The 17,388-nt window shown below is 38.0% G+C and overlaps 1 protein-coding gene across 1 annotated transcript in view; it reads right to left on the reverse strand.

The window, feature by feature from the left end:
- Positions 1 to 17,368, reverse strand: part of LOC108411291 (complement C3-like) — a 57,788-nt gene extending 40,420 nt beyond the window's left edge. Inside the window, exons 1-10 of the mRNA XM_037543229.1 lie at positions 17,087 to 17,368; positions 16,415 to 16,610; positions 14,930 to 15,098; positions 10,750 to 10,823; positions 4,276 to 4,364; positions 4,031 to 4,113; positions 3,868 to 3,955; positions 3,589 to 3,691; positions 3,313 to 3,433; positions 1,189 to 1,304 (exon numbers count right to left, since the gene is read on the reverse strand). Coding sequence (XP_037399126.1) covers positions 1,189 to 1,304; positions 3,313 to 3,433; positions 3,589 to 3,691; positions 3,868 to 3,955; positions 4,031 to 4,113; positions 4,276 to 4,364; positions 10,750 to 10,823; positions 14,930 to 15,098; positions 16,415 to 16,610; positions 17,087 to 17,160 — 1,113 coding nt within the window. The 5' untranslated portion in view covers positions 17,161 to 17,368. The remainder of the gene's footprint in view (positions 1 to 1,188; positions 1,305 to 3,312; positions 3,434 to 3,588; positions 3,692 to 3,867; positions 3,956 to 4,030; positions 4,114 to 4,275; positions 4,365 to 10,749; positions 10,824 to 14,929; positions 15,099 to 16,414; positions 16,611 to 17,086) is intronic.
- Between the last annotated feature and the right edge of the window lie 20 nt (positions 17,369 to 17,388).

The raw sequence follows: 17,388 nt of genomic DNA on the forward strand, positions 1-17,388 counted from the left end.
GACCAACAAGCCTATGGGCAAGTTTCCTTTGGGAACTGTCTATCTTGTCTATAGTCTGTCTGTCTATCTGTCTTGCCCACTGCCTGTCTGTCTATCTATCTATCTATCTATCTATCTATCTATCTATCTATCTATCTATCTATCTATCTATCTATCTTCAAATAAAGTGACTGATGAGTGGCAGTACAAGGTCAGTGTTCAAATAAAGTGTCCAGTGCCTGCACACAGATGATAAATGTTTCTAATAAAATGGACAGTGACTGGAAGCAGAAGGTACGTGTTCTAATAACATCTGTGAATATATATATATATATATATATATATAGTTTGAAGGATGCCTTCAAAGGACTACATGTTTCAGCTCCTTCCAGATGTTCAATAGGATTTAGATCAGGGCTCATGCAAGGTCACATCAGGCTAGTCTAATGCTTTGCTCTTAGCCATTCTTGGATGTTTTTAGCTGTGTGTTTTGGGTAATTTTGCTCCAGAATGCCTTGATAGTCTTGAGATTTCATTGTGCCCTGCTCAGATTCAAAACGCACAACACTGTGCCAGGTGCAGCAAAGCAGCCCCAAAACATAACCAAGCCTCCTCCATAGTACACAGAGCTGATGTGACTTGCCAAAAAGCTCCAGTTTTGGTTTCCTCCTCAGTCATCTTCCATTTCCACTTTGGCTAAAACGGCGATGGATGGTGCAATCTGACTGTGAAATACTTTGACCTTGGAGTTCACCTCTAATCTCTTTGCAAGTTGTTCTGGGCTCTTTGTTTATGATTTTTATTATCCGTCTCCTCAATTTGTCATTGATCTTCCTCTTGCGGCCATGTCCAGGGCGGTTGGCTACAGTTCCATAGACCTTAAACTTCTGAATAATATTTGCAACTGTAGTAACGGGAACATCAAGCTGCTTGGAGATGGTCTTATATGGTACCCTTTAATATGTTTGTCTAACATTTTCTGTCTAATCTCCTGAGAAACTCTCCTTAGCAGTCTCATTAGTTTGTTTTGTTGAACCAAAACTCAAAAGCAATGCCTGAGTTTCATTTTTTTTCCAGGAAATTTTGATTGATTATTACTTTTGTCAGTTTCAAGTTGTTTCAGTGACCAGGTTTCAGGTTTTTCTTTCTTTAATGGTAGGGTACCAACAATTTTGTCCACGTGTATATATAGATGTGTATGTTTCATACCGTCACATCAAAGGGCATTCCAGGTTTGAAAAATTTAGGTGTTCTTTTGAAGTGGATGGTATACGGTGATGTCACAATCTGAATTCTCCTCCTCTGGGCTTCCACCATTTCACTACCTAAAACACAAATATTTGTATTTGTGAATAAATCTTTTACAGTAATGACCTCATTTGTTCAAAAAAGGCTAACATTCGAAATTTGACAGAAGCTACTTTGCAGAACACAATGATTAAATGCCAGTAGACCTGCTCACAGCATGTCCACTGGCATGCAACCATGTAATGAACACTATCTGGACTCTGCTTCAAGCTGAGTGTTTACTCATCTTATCACCAACCCAAGAATTGAGTTTTTAGCTCCAGAGAGTCTGGAGTTAGGAGCATAAATCTGTCACAGGAACACTTCCAAAGCCTGAGCTAAGCCAAACACCTCTCTTGACCCAGGGGGCAATATAACACCATGCCTGGAATTCAGCCACATGGCTGACCAGTTTTCTAGGGTTTTTTCTTAGAGTGACAGAAAATGCATTTTTAAAGTAAATATCAACTCCAAACTACAACCATTCTCTGGGGCTTGTTTCAACAAAATGAAATATATATATATAAAAAAAAACTGATATGACAATCTGGACCGAAATTTGACCTCTCTGGATTCCATGAAGGTTTCAAGTATTGCTCATAAAGGACTCTAGAAAACTTGTTCATCTGCATACACAACAACCAACATTATATAATCTGTAAGTGATACTACTTGTATTTTGTATAGAGGAGGCAGTGGATAGGGCAAGATGGAGGCAGATGATCCACTGTGGTGACCCCTAAAGGGAGCAGCTGAAAGAAGAAGAAGAAGATTTCTGTTTTCTTGTTAGATGCTAGGAATGTGTATTATAACATGTTCATAAGGTAGTGACTTTAGTTTCATTCATCTCCTTTTATCTACTTATTTACTTACTCTTTTTGTGAAGAGCATACTGTGTTTAAATTTATTCATAAGAAAATGACACCTAGAGATGACCTACAAGGTTGGTTCTCTCTTTAACATTGTTGTTTTCAGGTCACGTGGGTAAAGCCATATAGTGATACACACACAAATTTGCTCTTTTGTGGGTTTTGGAAACTTAAATGAATAACCTGAACCATTTTTGTTATATTAGAATTCATTTTCTTTTCAGACCTAGTTGGAACAAAGGAAGGAGTGTCCATAGCACTACAAATCAGAGCCAAAAACAATTAATTAATAATTAACCGTTAGGTGAACCGTTAGGCTCTGCCTCTACAAGGAAGGGCCAACAGTCAAACAAGACCTGAGTGCACGAGGGTTCAAGAGCAGTCAGCATTCCAGAGAAGAAGAGAAAGTCCTTTAGTCTGTACTAAAATTTTAGAATGCTTAAATCAGATCTGACATTATTGTTTGTCTGTCAGTTTACTTTTAAGTTAAACCCAACCTTAGAGAGGAAAGTGAAGAATTCCTTCAGGTTTTCAGCTTGGATGGACAGAAGTAGCTTGATTGCACCCACAACCGCTGCCTTTGGGTTGAGATAGTTTACCAATGCAGAGGTCCAGAATCCTATCCAGGGCCATGGCTCAATCTGCTCGCAGATTGGCCATGGAAAGACTACTGAGGCTCCAAGCTTCTGGTTACTGACTATGGCATGTCGCCTGTACGGCAACTTCCACCAAGCCTCCAGTACCAGTGAAGAAAAACCCAATGCATGAGCTACAGCCATTCCCAAGAAGGACCTGAAATCAGCTCCCTTGACTTCAAAGTAAGGCTGGCTATCTTTTCATTTTTGGAGTCAAGGTTCGACACCAATTTATTCAAAAAGAAATCCCTTTTAGATATAATGTATCTGCTTAGCTTAATTTTCTAGAGGCTCTTTTACACCTAAGTTTCTAGCTGCTTTCCCAAGGAGTGCCCTAAACCAAATTATCTCATACTATTTTAAAGTATGAACATCACATGGTGCATCACATTACCTCAGTTATCTGTTTCTTTTGTTTTATTTTTTTTTTCTTTTGTTTATCACTGAAAGTAATTCAAGACTTTAAAATAATCCAGGTTACTCTGACTTCTTATTTTAGGTTAAAGCAATAATAATAACATTACTAGTTCATTGATTCTTACCAGTTTCTGTTAAAACACTGACTGAAATATACAAAGAGCTTCCCACAAGCTGGTTGATGTCTGGAAAAGTCTTCTGGATCATCTCTTTAGTCAGCGTTGCATGTCCTGCTCCATCCGAGATCTACATAAAAAGTAAAATACTTTAGAGAAAATAATTTTCTTTAAAAATAAGAAAAAAAAACATTCAGCAAGTTGAGGAAACGAAGGCATTCGAATGTGTTAAAAGTGGACTTGTGATATAACGTCTCACAGTGTTAAAAACTTTGTAAAGCTCACCGTCACTCTTCTTAAAGAGGCTGGCAGGCTGGTCTTGCTGTCACCTTGCATCACACCAAACACCACGAATGCATTTCCTTCCACTTTGTTCCCGAACAGATACCTTCACAAAGTTCACACTGGTTATATTATATCCTCATGTCGTCCCCTAGTCATGGATTGTCATTATCTATTCCATTTGTAGTAAAATGCTTGAAATATTGTTCAAGCTGACATTTTTTCAGGAAAGTTGTAAAATATTCTAGTTTTGGGTTGTACTTAAAGTCATATTCTTCTTACTTGGCAGTGATGTCCACTTGAAGGCGATCATCATCAACATAGAAGAAAGACCTTGATGGTGTTAAGGTGACCTCAAAGGTTGGCAGCACTGTAAAGCAAGACATAAATTAGTGTGTGGAAACACAGCAGGCAGGTTTTTGTTGTCTGAATATAAGAATCTCACCATATTCTTTCACTTCGAACTCAGCGGTGAAGTTCTTCTGAGGGATGTTCTTGTGTCGTGCTGCTACAGTCCATATCCCAGAGCTTGAGAGAAGAACAAATACCATTTCAAATAAGAACATACACAAAATGCCATTTGTGGGATCATACAGACAAATAAGTCACTCAGATGTGATGTCTATATCAAGACCCGCAAAAAATGGCCACATCATGTAGTTACATCTGATGTTACTAAATTGGACTCACCTGGCAAGTTCAGGGATATCAAACTTCCCAGTCAGAATCCCTTGTTTAGAGGAGAGCGTGTCACTATGAATTGTGATTCCTTGAGGATTCTTGAAAAATAAAGATAGAATTATTTTTTATGATAACAGTAATGCTCAAACACCCAAACACAGTGACATCCTTTTTAACTCAGATGTATCCCATTTGCAAATGCCTCCTTAAACCTAAACACACTTTTCTTAGGGTGTTTTTACACTTCCAGAATAGTTGAGTCTGCACCCAAGACAGACAACCTTCAGGCATACTATGGACTACATCATAGTACACTTGAAGTGAACCCTGATTTTCAAGAAGACTAGTAATCATGTCATCAGACATCCACCAGTCTTGAAAATAAAAATTCAAGCATTCTTAAACTTGATTGTCCTGCAGATGGTGCTACTTCATGCTAATACAACACAACCCTAATGTCAAAATATCGTTACACTTAAATCTTCCATATTCAGATATACTCAAATTAAAACTATTTTCCACATATCCCAACTGTAGTCAATCAGCCATGACATGTTTGGTGTATTAATTTTCCTTCTTCAGTTTTGCACTTGAGCTAACAAGGATTGTGAACTTATACTCCACCAAAGAGCACTATGCAAACTGCATTCCTAAGTCCCTGCACACTTCCTTCAAACCATGTTGCTGTGTTAAGTATGGAGTGAATTAAGTTTGTAGCCAACGCTGTAGCCCACCTATGACTCTACTCTCATTTAAAATGCATGTCTTTGAATATTTACAATTAAGCAAGTTCTAAACACATGTGGAGCAAAAATGAGCAAACGCAGGAGAAATCAACTGAGAAGTGTTGATGATTCAGCTGTTATTGCTGAACTGATATGCTGATTCAGAGGATAAAAGCCAGGCTGAGGTGATAGATGGAAATGCTTCCAGCTACAGTGCCACTAATCTTCAACTGTGTCTTACAAATGATACTGTAGTGTGGAGGTGCATAGAAGAAGCTTAGACAAGTCAAAGTTCCTGGCCAAAGCAAAGCTTTATTTAGAGTTCACTCAGCAGCCACAACACAAAAGAAAAAAATATCACTATTATTTCCAAAAGATGGAAATATGCTCCAATAATCTCTAGAACAGCCATAGCCTGCTACAGAATCTTACAAGGGCCGTGAATCAGGACCCAAACCTGATAATGGTCATTAACTCTCACAAAAAAAGCACCTACCCAAACTACTCAAGCATTCATAAAACCTGTAAACAATTACAACTGGAAACATAAACATGAGCAACTTGAAAATGCAACCAAAAGCCTTTACTTAATGTTGTAAGAACTAAATCCAGCCCAACCAAACAGCCAAAGTAGGCTCTGACACTACAATTCTCTCTGCTATGATAAGTGCAAGTTAATACTTTTTAATTCTTCACTATTCTTCTTAAAAATGTTAGTTTAAATTTTAACACAAATAACATACGTAATGAACACTACCAACTGGTTGAACCAAAGTCACTCCTGTTTACAAAAACTCTTCATTTTACCTGAACTAAAAGCTTTGGCTCCACAATATCTGAGGTAAAAGCCATAAAAAGCATTAATTTGTCTAAGAAGTTTGACAGCTTAAAAGGAAGTTACCCTGGGACCAAGCATGGACACTGTGGGAGGTTATCAACCTTTTGTCCCAAAAGTTACACCAGGGAGCCATAAATTCCTGCTTGGAATCCAGCGACAGATTACTACCAAGACTCTAACTAAACTTTTGGATTACAGATTGGATTAGTTTTTTGAGTAAAAATAAAATAATCCTTCTTTGCAGTCAAATAAAGCTCTGCTGATCATTCTAAAAAACGTTTTAATAATAGATGGTCTTAAAGTCTGCTAATTTAGCAACTATAACCCTGAAGGTTGGCATACAGACTGCTGGACACATTGCAAAGCAGACAGTCTCGCCTAGCTAGTAGCTAATGAAAAGGCAAAGAGAAAGATATAAGACAAACATTTGGAGATGAATGGACATATTTGCATTCATAAGCACTGCAGTTGGTTTTCTGGTAAGTTAAATCTGTAATTAGAAACTATCAAACACTAAAAAGCTTCAAATTTTCCCATTTGAACAAGAAGCTTGTGAATGAGAAGCGACTTCAGCATTGTAAAACAGTCAAGAGAGAGTTGAGAGAAATTTTACAAGAAACTATTCTACTTTTGAGGAAAAGTTTCCTGCCAGAGATGGGAGAAAAGTGACTAAAGCTTAAAGCAGAGCAAAGTAAGTCTGCATTTTCTTTTATAGTTTTTAGCCTACACCAGGACATTATCCCATATTGAGACATATTGGACATTGGCTCCCTTGGGCTCCCAAGGTGGCGTGATTTTTGTTGAAAGGACAAAATGTCTCTTAATAACATTTGGGTTGTCGACTCTTGACCTAACCTGGCTTTTAATACAGAGGGTACCAGCCAGATTTCTCACTCATCCATTTGTGTTTTTGTAATGTTGTGTCACAGACTGTCCAGGCACTGTAGTTCTGCACTTCCCAGTTCCACCTTTTGCATTCGTTCAACATTACATTATCAATTACAATGTATTAAATCTATTTTTAACATTTGTGAATGGATTCAGAATTGTCCATGCCCACATTGCAATGCATCTAAGAATGGACCCCCCCCACCTTATTGGGCAAATAGTGCAACAATTCAAGAATAATATTTCTGAATGTAAAATAGCAAAGAACATGGAGTTCATCATCTATGGTGCATAATATTGGTCAAAGATCCAGAGAATCCAGAGAAATCTTTGTATGGAAAAGACAAACCAGTATTGGCTAGCAATGATCTTTTGGCCCTCAGGTGGCACTGCATTAAAACAGACATGATTCTGTAGTGAAAATCACAGCAGGGGCTCAGAAACACTTCTGAAAAACACTGTCTGTGAACACAGTTTGTTGCTGCATCTACAAATGCAATTAAAAACTCCACCATGCAAAGGATCCGGAAACACCGCTACCTTCTCTGGGCCTAACCTCATTTAAGATGAACTGAGGTGAAGTGAAAAAGTGTCCTGGGGTCTAACAAATGAAATGTGAAATTCTTTTTGGAAATTATGGATGCTGTGTCCTTAGAGCTAAAGACCATCTGGCTTTCTATCAGCACACAGTTCAAAAGCCGGAATCCCTGATGGTATAGGGGTGCATTAGTGTACATGGCATGACTGGCACATCTTTGAAGGCACCACTAATGCTGAGTGACATATACAGGATTTGGCAAGATATGCTGCCATCCTGATGACATCTTTTTCAGGGAAGGCTTTTCTTATTTCAGCAAGACAATGCCAAACCACATTCTGCATGAATTACAGCAGCATGGCTCTGTAGTAAAAGAGTCCTGGTGCTAAACTGGCCTACCTGCAGTTCAGACTTGTCACCCATTGAAAATATCTTTTATGAAACAAAAAATATGATAAAGGAGACCCTTAATGTTAAGCAGCTGAAATCCTACATCAAGCAAGAACAGGAAAACATTTCACTTTCATAACTACAGCAGTGTCTCTTCAGTTCCCAAATGCTGTGGTAATTATGCCCCTGTCCCAAATGCATTAAATTCAAAAAGGGCATTAATTTTTCTAAAAACAATTAAATATATACAGTGCCCTCCATAATTATTGGCACCCCTGGTTAAGATGTGTTCTTTAGCTTCTAATAAATTGAGGGTTTTTTTAAATAATATAGGACCACGATGGAAAAAAGAGCAAAATCCAACCTTTATCTCAAGTGCATTTATTCAGTAGGAAAAAAAATCCCACATTAAGAAATAATTGTTTAACATCAAATAATGTGTGCCACAATTATTAGCACCCCTGATGTTAATACTTTGTACAACCCCCCTTTGCCAACAAAACAGCACCTAATCTTCTCCTATAATGTTTCACAAGATGGGAGAACACAGAAAGAGGTATCTTCGACCATTCCTCTTTGCACAATCTCTCTAAATCATCCAGCGACCTGGGTCCTCTCCTCTGCACTCTCCTCTTCAGCTCACCCCACAGGTTTTCAATGGGGTTAAGGTCTGGGGACTGAGATGGCCATGGGAGGAGCTTGATTCTGTGTGTGGTCAACCATTTCTGTGTAGATCTTGCCATATGTTTAGGGTCATTATCTTGCTGAAAGACCCAGTGACGACCCATCTTCAGCTTTCGGGCAGAAGCCACCAGATTTTGTTTTAAAATGTCCTGGTATTTCAAAGCATTCATGATGCCATGCACCCTAACAAGGTTCCCTGGGCCTTTGGAAGAAAAGCAGGCCCACAGCATCACTGATCCTCCCCCGTATTTCACAGTGGGCATGAGGTGCTTTTCTGCATACTCAGCTCTTGTGTTACGCCAGACCCACTTACAGCATTTGTTGCCAAAAAGCTCTATCTTTGTTTCATCTGACCAAAGCACACGGTCCCAGTTGAAGTCCCAGTACTGCTTAGCAAACTCCAAACGTTTACGTTTATGATTGTGAGTGAGAAAAGGTTTTTTCCGTGCATGCCTCCCAAACAGCTTGTTGGCGTGTAGATAGCGTCTGATGGTTGTTTTGGAGACTTCGTGACCCCAAGATGCTACCATTTGTTGCAGTTCCGTAACAGTGAGCTTTGGAGAACTTTTTATTTCTCTTATCATCCTCCTCACTGTGCGTGGTGGCAAAATAAACTTGCGTCCTCGTCCAGACTTGTTTACCACTGTTCCAGTTGTTTTAAACTTCTTAATAATTCCTCTGACAGTAGATACGGACAGGTGTAGGTGAGTGGCTATTTTCTTGTAGCCATTGCCTGACCTGTGAAGGTCAACACACATCTGCCTTACTTGAATGCTATGTTCCTTTGTCTTTCCCATGTTGAAGAGAAATGGCCTCTGTGTCACGTCATAATTATACCCCAGGGAAACAGGAAGTTGTGAATTGCTAATTAAATGTTCCTACATACTTTGATTAACTTCGTAAACTACTGTAGAAGTGACAGAAATTCTTTAATTACATTTATTTCCTAAGAATTGTTAGGGGTGCCAATAATTGTGGAACAGGTGATTTTATGAAGAAAAATTATTTCTTAGTCAGGGATTTTATTTTCCCCCTAAAACTCTACTTGAGTTAAAGGTTACATTTTTCTACAATTTTCAGTGTGACAGTATGTTTCCACAATAAAAACTGAATTTATTTTAAGGCTTTTGACACATCTTAACCAGGGGTGCCAATAATTATGGAGGGCACTGTATATATATATATATATATATTACATTTTGCACAGCATCTCACTTTATTATTATTATTTTGATTTTATTTTTATTTATTTATTTATTTATTTATTTTGAAAAGGGGTTGTGAAGTTGCACTTTATTTTATAGAATAAGCTCTTCAGTGTTTCTCTGGTCAACCTCCAAGTGCCCATCATCAATGTGTATTTCTTAGATACTAACAAGATCATTCAAGTTCATCACCAGTTTGTTGGCCCAGATCCTTGAAAGAAAAAAAAATGAATGGAGATTTTAAATGTTTTCACTTTCACAATGTTTGTTGCAATGTCTTGTAAATGGTGTATGATGGTAAAATTACACCTTTCAACTTAGTCATTGCTAACTTAGCTAAGGCTAACTCAGGAGGATGTTACTGTTAGTCTAAACAGAACTTCATCCAGACAAAATGTCAGAGCAAACTTTCATGATTTGACCATTTTAGTGTCTATTTCTCACCTCATTTTTATAAGTGGATGTAACTACATTATTATCTCAAAATAACTGAACTTATAGATGTGGGTCTGATCCACATTTACCTGCCAGTTGTGATGAAGGCAGTAAATGATAGGATTCAGGATTGAGCTCATTCTTTTTTAATGCACACCTAATCATGTAGAAAATACAAAATAAAAATAAGACATGTACAAATGAAACGAAGGAAGAAATTAAAGCAGCTCAGACAGACAGATGGCATACTGGTATCTAAATTCAGCCATAAGAAGGCAATTACTTTTTTCTAGATATGCAGTGAACTATTGTCCATTTCAGTAATTTAAATAATTATTAAATAATTTCAAAATTGACTGGGATGAATTTGGGATGCAGTTTGAACAGCATTGACAGGTGGTGTACAAGCCTTACTTTACTTGTTAGAAATAAGAGCCTTGTAGCTCCAGGCCAAAACAAAAGTAAACTTTAGATGCCAAACATGTCTTAGCTTATCAACTACGTTTGGTGTAAGGTGGATATTGTGGAAAGTTGATTTAACTATTTCTTTAATTATTCACAAAAATGAAAGAAAATAAACCCCCAATACTTCTTATAGCATCTTGAAAAACACTGTAAGCAGGGATTAATAGTATACAATGACATTATTCAAGGTCATTTAACACTTTAAAACATTTCTAACCCTTTATCAAAAATGATTCATTTGGGAGCCAAAAGTGGTTCTTCTATGAGACTTGGTGAAATTTTTACAGAGTTTAGAGTTGCAAATTGAGTGCTTACCATGATTTCAACAGAGATTGCACTCTGGTCAAGCGGCTGCAGATCAGGAGTCACTGAGAAGACCCTGTATTTAACTGGAGAGGATGGAGTAGGCGAAGGTTTAAACACACATACAGGCTGGTTTTGTTTATCAAGTTAAAAGCAATAAATCAAAACCCAAATTAATAATATGACAAATTCTGATTTTCACCAGCCGAGACTGAATAGAATCTGATTAAGGTGATTGCATGTTGCACAATGCACAGTACCGCCTCTGCCAAATAAGTGGCATAAGCGGCTGCTTAAGGCCCCGTGACCTCTGGGTTATTACTGTAAAATGATGTAAACTTGCAGGTGGTGAAGCACTTGCCCCTTTACCCCTTGATGACTAAAGATTCAAAGCATGAGCGTCGCTACAATGATGATAAACTCTTCATTAATGACTCTCGCATGTTTAACTGCCCTGTTCTTTGATAGACTCACAATCCTTGCCTCATTTTCTTGGCTGTCCAATCACTGCTTAGCATTACCTGTTCAGCCAACATGCCACATTTTTAGTGTGACACTCCAGATGTGGTGATAATGTGTCTATCCAAGACAGCCTGAGGGATTGAAGCTAAAGATTAAGTTTTCGAGCCCTTTCCAAAGACAACTCAGAAATAAAAAAAACCTCTTTGGATCAAGTTATGTGGTAAACCTCACCTTCAGCTGAACATACATAACGACAGCACTGACTCACAAAAAGTGGGTCATTTCATTTGCTGGTTAGCTGAGAATATGAGCTAGTTTGACTGAATGGTAATCGGTGTGTACGTTAATACTGTAAAAAGTCTGTTGCAGATTTTCTAGTGTGATTTTATGGTAAATAACTTAACGTTTTAATCACTAGCAGTGCAGATACTTTATTAAGCACACTGTCGTGGTCCAAAGAAAACCATGTATCCCCACTTTTGTTTTATTATTATTTTATTTATGTTATTTCAACACTGTCCTTTATATTTCATGATGATTGGACCAATAAATATGCTCTAAAATCTCTTCACGTTAATTTACATCGAAAGGTAAGAGGGTTTTTGCCCTATCCCATGAAGTTACTATTTTGCAGATACTTGTTTTTCTTTGGACACAGATGATGTGAAATCAATCAGTCAATCAATCAACCTTTATTTTGACTCGGAAGTACATTGAGGGCAACCCTCGTTTTCAATGTAACCGAGCATTTACAAAAACAGGGACTGACATGACAAAGAAAATAATAACTACATTTAATCATTTTAAATTAAAAGAAAAAAATTAAAATAACAGTGAATAAAAGATAAAAGTAGATAAAAATAGAACTTGAGATTTAAATGGTAAGAAATTAAGATCAAAATTAGATAAGAAATTAGTAAGGTAATAGTACAATATCACAAATTAAAAAAACCTAATGATAAAAAAAACCTTAAAAATAAAATGAGAGGAAATAAATAAATAAAAAGAGATAAAGAACTAAGGAGAACTAACACAAAAATAAAAGTTACAAATAAATATGATTAAGTAAAACAGGTACAGGCTGTCTGAAGGTGGTTTGATATTAAAAGTTTAAAATGACTGAGTGACACCAGTGAGCTGAGTTTTAGTGTTTCCTGTAGTGAATTCCAGCTGGTGCTGTCATTAAAAGCAGATTTTCCCAGTTCAGTAAAAACTCTTGGTACCTGGCAGCTGATCCAGTTACTAGAGCGAGTGTGATAATTACTGTTATTTGTATTCATCAATGAAGTGATATATTGTGGCAAATGACCGGAGAGTGTCTTATAAATAAAAATGAACCAGTGTGTTTCCCTTCGTACCGTTAAAGAGGGCCACCCAACTTTGGCATACAGCTCACAGTGGTGAGTTCTGTACGGATCTCCAGTGATGACCCTCAGGGCAGAGTGATGCACTGGGTCCAGTAATTTGAGAGAGCTGGAGGGAGCATATTTATAGATAACGTCACCATAGTCCAGCACTGATAGTAAAGTTGCTTCAACTAGTCTTTTTCTGGCATGCATGGGGTAACAGGACTTATGTCTATAAAAATAACCCAGCTTCTGTCGGCATTTACTGACTAGTTTATTTATGTGTGGTTTAAAACTGAGTTTATTGTCCAGCCATATGCCAAGGTATTTATATTCCGTGACTCTCTCAATAGTGGATCCTGCCAGGGTAGTAATATTTAATATTAAAAGATCTGGAAAACAGCATGAACTTAGTTTTCGTGGCATTTAAAACTAGTTTCTGCTTATATAGCGCCACCTGCAGAGCATTAAATGAGCTCTGTAATTTTCTTGTTGCAGCATGAATAGAATCAGCTGAGCAATATAAAATCGTGTCATCTGCATAAAGGTGAATTTTGCAGTCTGAGGTTGAAGCAGAGGTAGCAATATCATTTATGTAGATAGTAAATAAGACTGGACCCAAAACTGAACCTTGTGGTACATATTTAGATACAGATACCAACTCTGATTTATAATTATTCCATGTCATGCATTGATTTCTGTCAGTGAGGTAGTTTTGGGTCCAGTCCAGCGCAGTTGCATCAAAGCCTTCTAATCTTTTCCAAGTTCCGTAAAAGAAGAGTGTGATCAACTGTGTCGAAAGCTTTTGTTAAGTCAATAAAAACAGCTGCACAATGTTTCTTCTTGTCTATGTCTGAATAAAGATTGTTTAAAACCAGTGTCGTGGCAGATATAGTGCTGTGACCTTCTCTGAAACCAGACTGATATTTAGATAAAACAGAATTTTCATGAAGAAATTATTTCAATTGCTGGTTTACTAGAGATTCTAACATTTTTGCTAAACACAACAGTTTTGAGATTGGCCTATATTTATTCAGATCTGTTGTCTCACCACCTTTATGCAGAGGAATTACATGAGCTGTTTTCCAGACCCTGGGAATTCTGCAAGATAAAACTAAAAGATTAAAAATGTATAAAATGTATTCTAAAATAATCGGGGCTGCGAAATGCAATAAAAAAGGGGTCCAGCCCATCTTCTCCAGTGGCTTTTCGTGGATTAATTTTAGCCAGGGCATTAGCAACTAAGTATGGAGAAAAGGGCTGGAGTGAGAAGAGACCATGCATTTTAGAAACAGTAGAGCTGAGATCAGTTTTATTCAATGGGTTTGTGCTATCCTTATCAAAAATGTGGCCAGCTGCAGCAAAATGTGAGTTAAAAGCTTGACATATTTCCTTCTGGGCAGAAATCAGCTGATCGTCAACTAAAACACTTGTTGGAAAAGGGGGGGAATTATTTTTTAGAGAATTTACTATTTTCCAGAAGTTTTGAGGGTTTCTAGTGCTGGTGATTAAGCTAAAGTAATATTCTGATTTAGCTTTTCTAACAGCAGAAGTACATTTTATTTCTCAGCTGTCTAAAGGTAAGCCAATGGTCTCTCTCCCCTGAGCGTCTAGCAGTTGACCAGGCTTTATTTTTTGCCTTAAACAATGAGGAAACCTCACACGTAAACCAGGGACTTGATCTGTCTCTGATTCTTGACTTTTTGAATGGGGCATGTTTGTTTACCACAAAGTTTTACTAAAGTGGTTTAGTGCCCCATCAACATCTGAGATTTCTAGGACCAGCAATTCAGAAGCACTAAATTTGGATAAAAGATCCGCTAATTCCTCGACTGCAGAGTGTGGGGCAGAGGGAGGCCGGTATATCCCAATTAAAACAAAATAGTTATTTTTTCCGAGTGAAACCTGGAGGGCTAAGAACTCATAACATTTTTCTTTGGATACTGCACATAAAACATTAGCTTGTAAATTTACACTGTTATAAATAGCAACTCCCCCTACCCTTGAAACTCTGTCTTTACTATGGAGGATAAAATGATTTAAAGCTATATCTTCATCATTGGTACAGTGTCTAAGCCAGGTTTCTGTTATAACGATTATATCAGGATCAGATTGTGCAGCCAGGATTTTAAGATGATCCATCATCTTATTGTAGTAGGATTCTAATATTCAGATGGATTATACCTAAACCTTTTCTTTTCTTAAAACAGCCAACAAGATGCAGGTTCCCCCTCCAAAAAATCCAGCTTAGGCATCCCAAAAAGATGAACCGGGCCATGACAAATCATGTTCAGTATTGCCACAATTTGATTTCATGTGCATCGGTGCACTTTAGAGTTTGGCCACACTGGGGCGCCATTTCATTGGTGAGTTCAGTGTTGTACCTGCACTGCTGGGTGTGTAGATGCTCTTGTCTGTCTGGATGAATATGTAGCCTGACTGGAAGGAGACCATGACCACCTTCTCCAGCACAGCAGAGGGAAAGCGGGCCTGCAGGTAAACATACTGCTTCTCTAAGGGGTCATCGCTGAAGACATCCTTGTTTTCAGGAATCTGAACCACAGAAAAAAGACCTGCTCATTTGTGGGACTGCAAAACATATTTAATAGGCCACCGTGATTTATTTATTGGACCTCTAAGCCTAATATAGCTAACAAGAATAGCTTATATGTTGGCATCAGACTACCCTGCTGAAAAAGGGCCAATTAAAAACCATCAGGATTAAAACCTAATGGAAAATGGCTTAATGGTTTCTAGTTTTCTGTAGAATATCTTCAGGTCCCATTTGGAATCCATGTGATGCATTTAGAAATAGCCATTTGTCACATGTTAAACCACTGGGGTCCTTTATTTTATGTCACCATATTAAAAAGCAAAACACATAGTAAAACCATTAGGAACCAACAGAAACACTTACTGTTTTCCATGGGTTTTTTCAGCAGGGTAGCCACACACAGTGGTTAAGTAGTCTCTAATAGACATGAATATGTGGATACTGACACTGTATAACCATATATAATCTAATTATATTATAATCTATATATATACACACACACACTCACCGGTCACTTTATTAGGTACCCTTTATTAGGTACTGTTCAGTTGCCTGTTAAAACAAATGGCTAATCAGCCAATCACACGGCTACAACTCACTGCCTTCAGGCGTGTAGAGGTGGTCAAGACAACTTGCTGAAGTGCAGACTGAGCATCAGAACGGGGAAGAAAGGGGATTTAAGGGACTTTGAACATGGCGTGGTTGTTGGTGCCAGACGGGCTGGTCTGAGTATTTCAGAAACTGCTGATCTACTGGGATTTTCACACACAACCATCTCTAGGGTTTACAGTGAACAGTACGAAAAAGAGGAAATATCCAGTGAGCGGTCAGTTGTGTGGAGGAAAATGCCTTGTTGATGTGAGAGGTCAGAGGAGAATGAGCAGACTGGTTCCAGATGATAGAAAGGCAGCAGTAATACCATCTCTGAATGCTCAACACGTCAAACCTTGAAGAAGATGGGCTACAGCAAAAGGGACCCAACCTTTTACTAGCAAGGTGTACCTAAAAAGTGGCCAGTGAGTGTTTGTGTGTATATATATATATATATATATATATATATATATATATATATATGCTAGTCTTTGATGATTACCATCAAACATATATTTGTAGACGACTGTGTGTCATAAAGTGTCAGAAACCACCTAAACAAGTCTATCAGAGATTACTTCATTAATTCATGTGAACCTCATCACTGGAAGGAAGAGTGGATGTTTGTAAAGTAGTTCAGTGATCAGTTTGGGATCTGTTTATTTCCACACTGCAAAATGTCTGTTGGCAAAAAGTTTTTGGCCTGCAGTCAAACAGCACTGACCTTTATGGCTACAAGTGCCTGGTAGTTGTTTGCAGCGCTGAGGACCACCGATTCAGATGCCAGCTCTCTGTTTTTCTGTGGATGATTCCTCACAACGATCCTCACATTTAGCGCACTTCCAGCGTAATCCTGAGCCTCCACGAAAACGTTCTCTCGGCTGCCCACCCTCAGCATGTTCGGAGCAGACAGAACGTTGCTGGCAAATATAAAGTTTTTTTAATTGTAATTAATTCTGTTTTGTTGTATATTAAAAGTGACTATTCTGTATAAAAGTAATTACATAATTATAAACTCCAATTTTGCTTGAAAGCTCCTTAAGAACCCATTCATTTTGAGCTCACTCAAAGCTCCCTCTAGCGTCCAGATAACCTGGAAGACATTAAAGAGTTTCAATCCTGCTCAATAGAAATTATCTGGTTACACCACTGATGGGGTCTTACCAGCCCATGTTGCCCTATTCTCTGGCACATACAACATAAACTGAGCCCAGATGAGCATTGTCCTTTTTATGTACTCAAGTACACAGTATTAGCAGTTACAATAACTGTAATATTGTAATATTGTAATATTGAATTGTAATAACCATAATATGCTCTAGTTATTCAGTCTTTTTGATGGCTATTTTTACTTCTTCTACTTTTTACAGTGTCAAAGTGTGTGTGATATACTCACAGTGGGTCACACAGTGTGAGCAGTGGTGAAGACAGAAGAGCAGCAGTGATCCACAGCAGGTCCACCTGCACCATCCTGCTTGTCTGATACTGCCTGTGTCTGAATAAATGCTTGTTACTGAGCAGAACTATAGCTGTAATACACACAGATCTCACACACACCCCTCTCTTCTGAGGGTCCGCCTACAGGACAGGACTTCCCCCAACTCCCTACCTCCACCTCTTCCCATCAATGTAAAATATTTTTATGTACAAACTGTTTAATATGCAAACTGAAAATATGTTGACATGAAATAAATGAAC

This window comes from Pygocentrus nattereri, chromosome 12 (genome assembly GCF_015220715.1).
Source record: "Pygocentrus nattereri isolate fPygNat1 chromosome 12, fPygNat1.pri, whole genome shotgun sequence".
Classification (NCBI taxonomy): domain Eukaryota; kingdom Metazoa; phylum Chordata; class Actinopteri; order Characiformes; family Serrasalmidae; genus Pygocentrus; species Pygocentrus nattereri.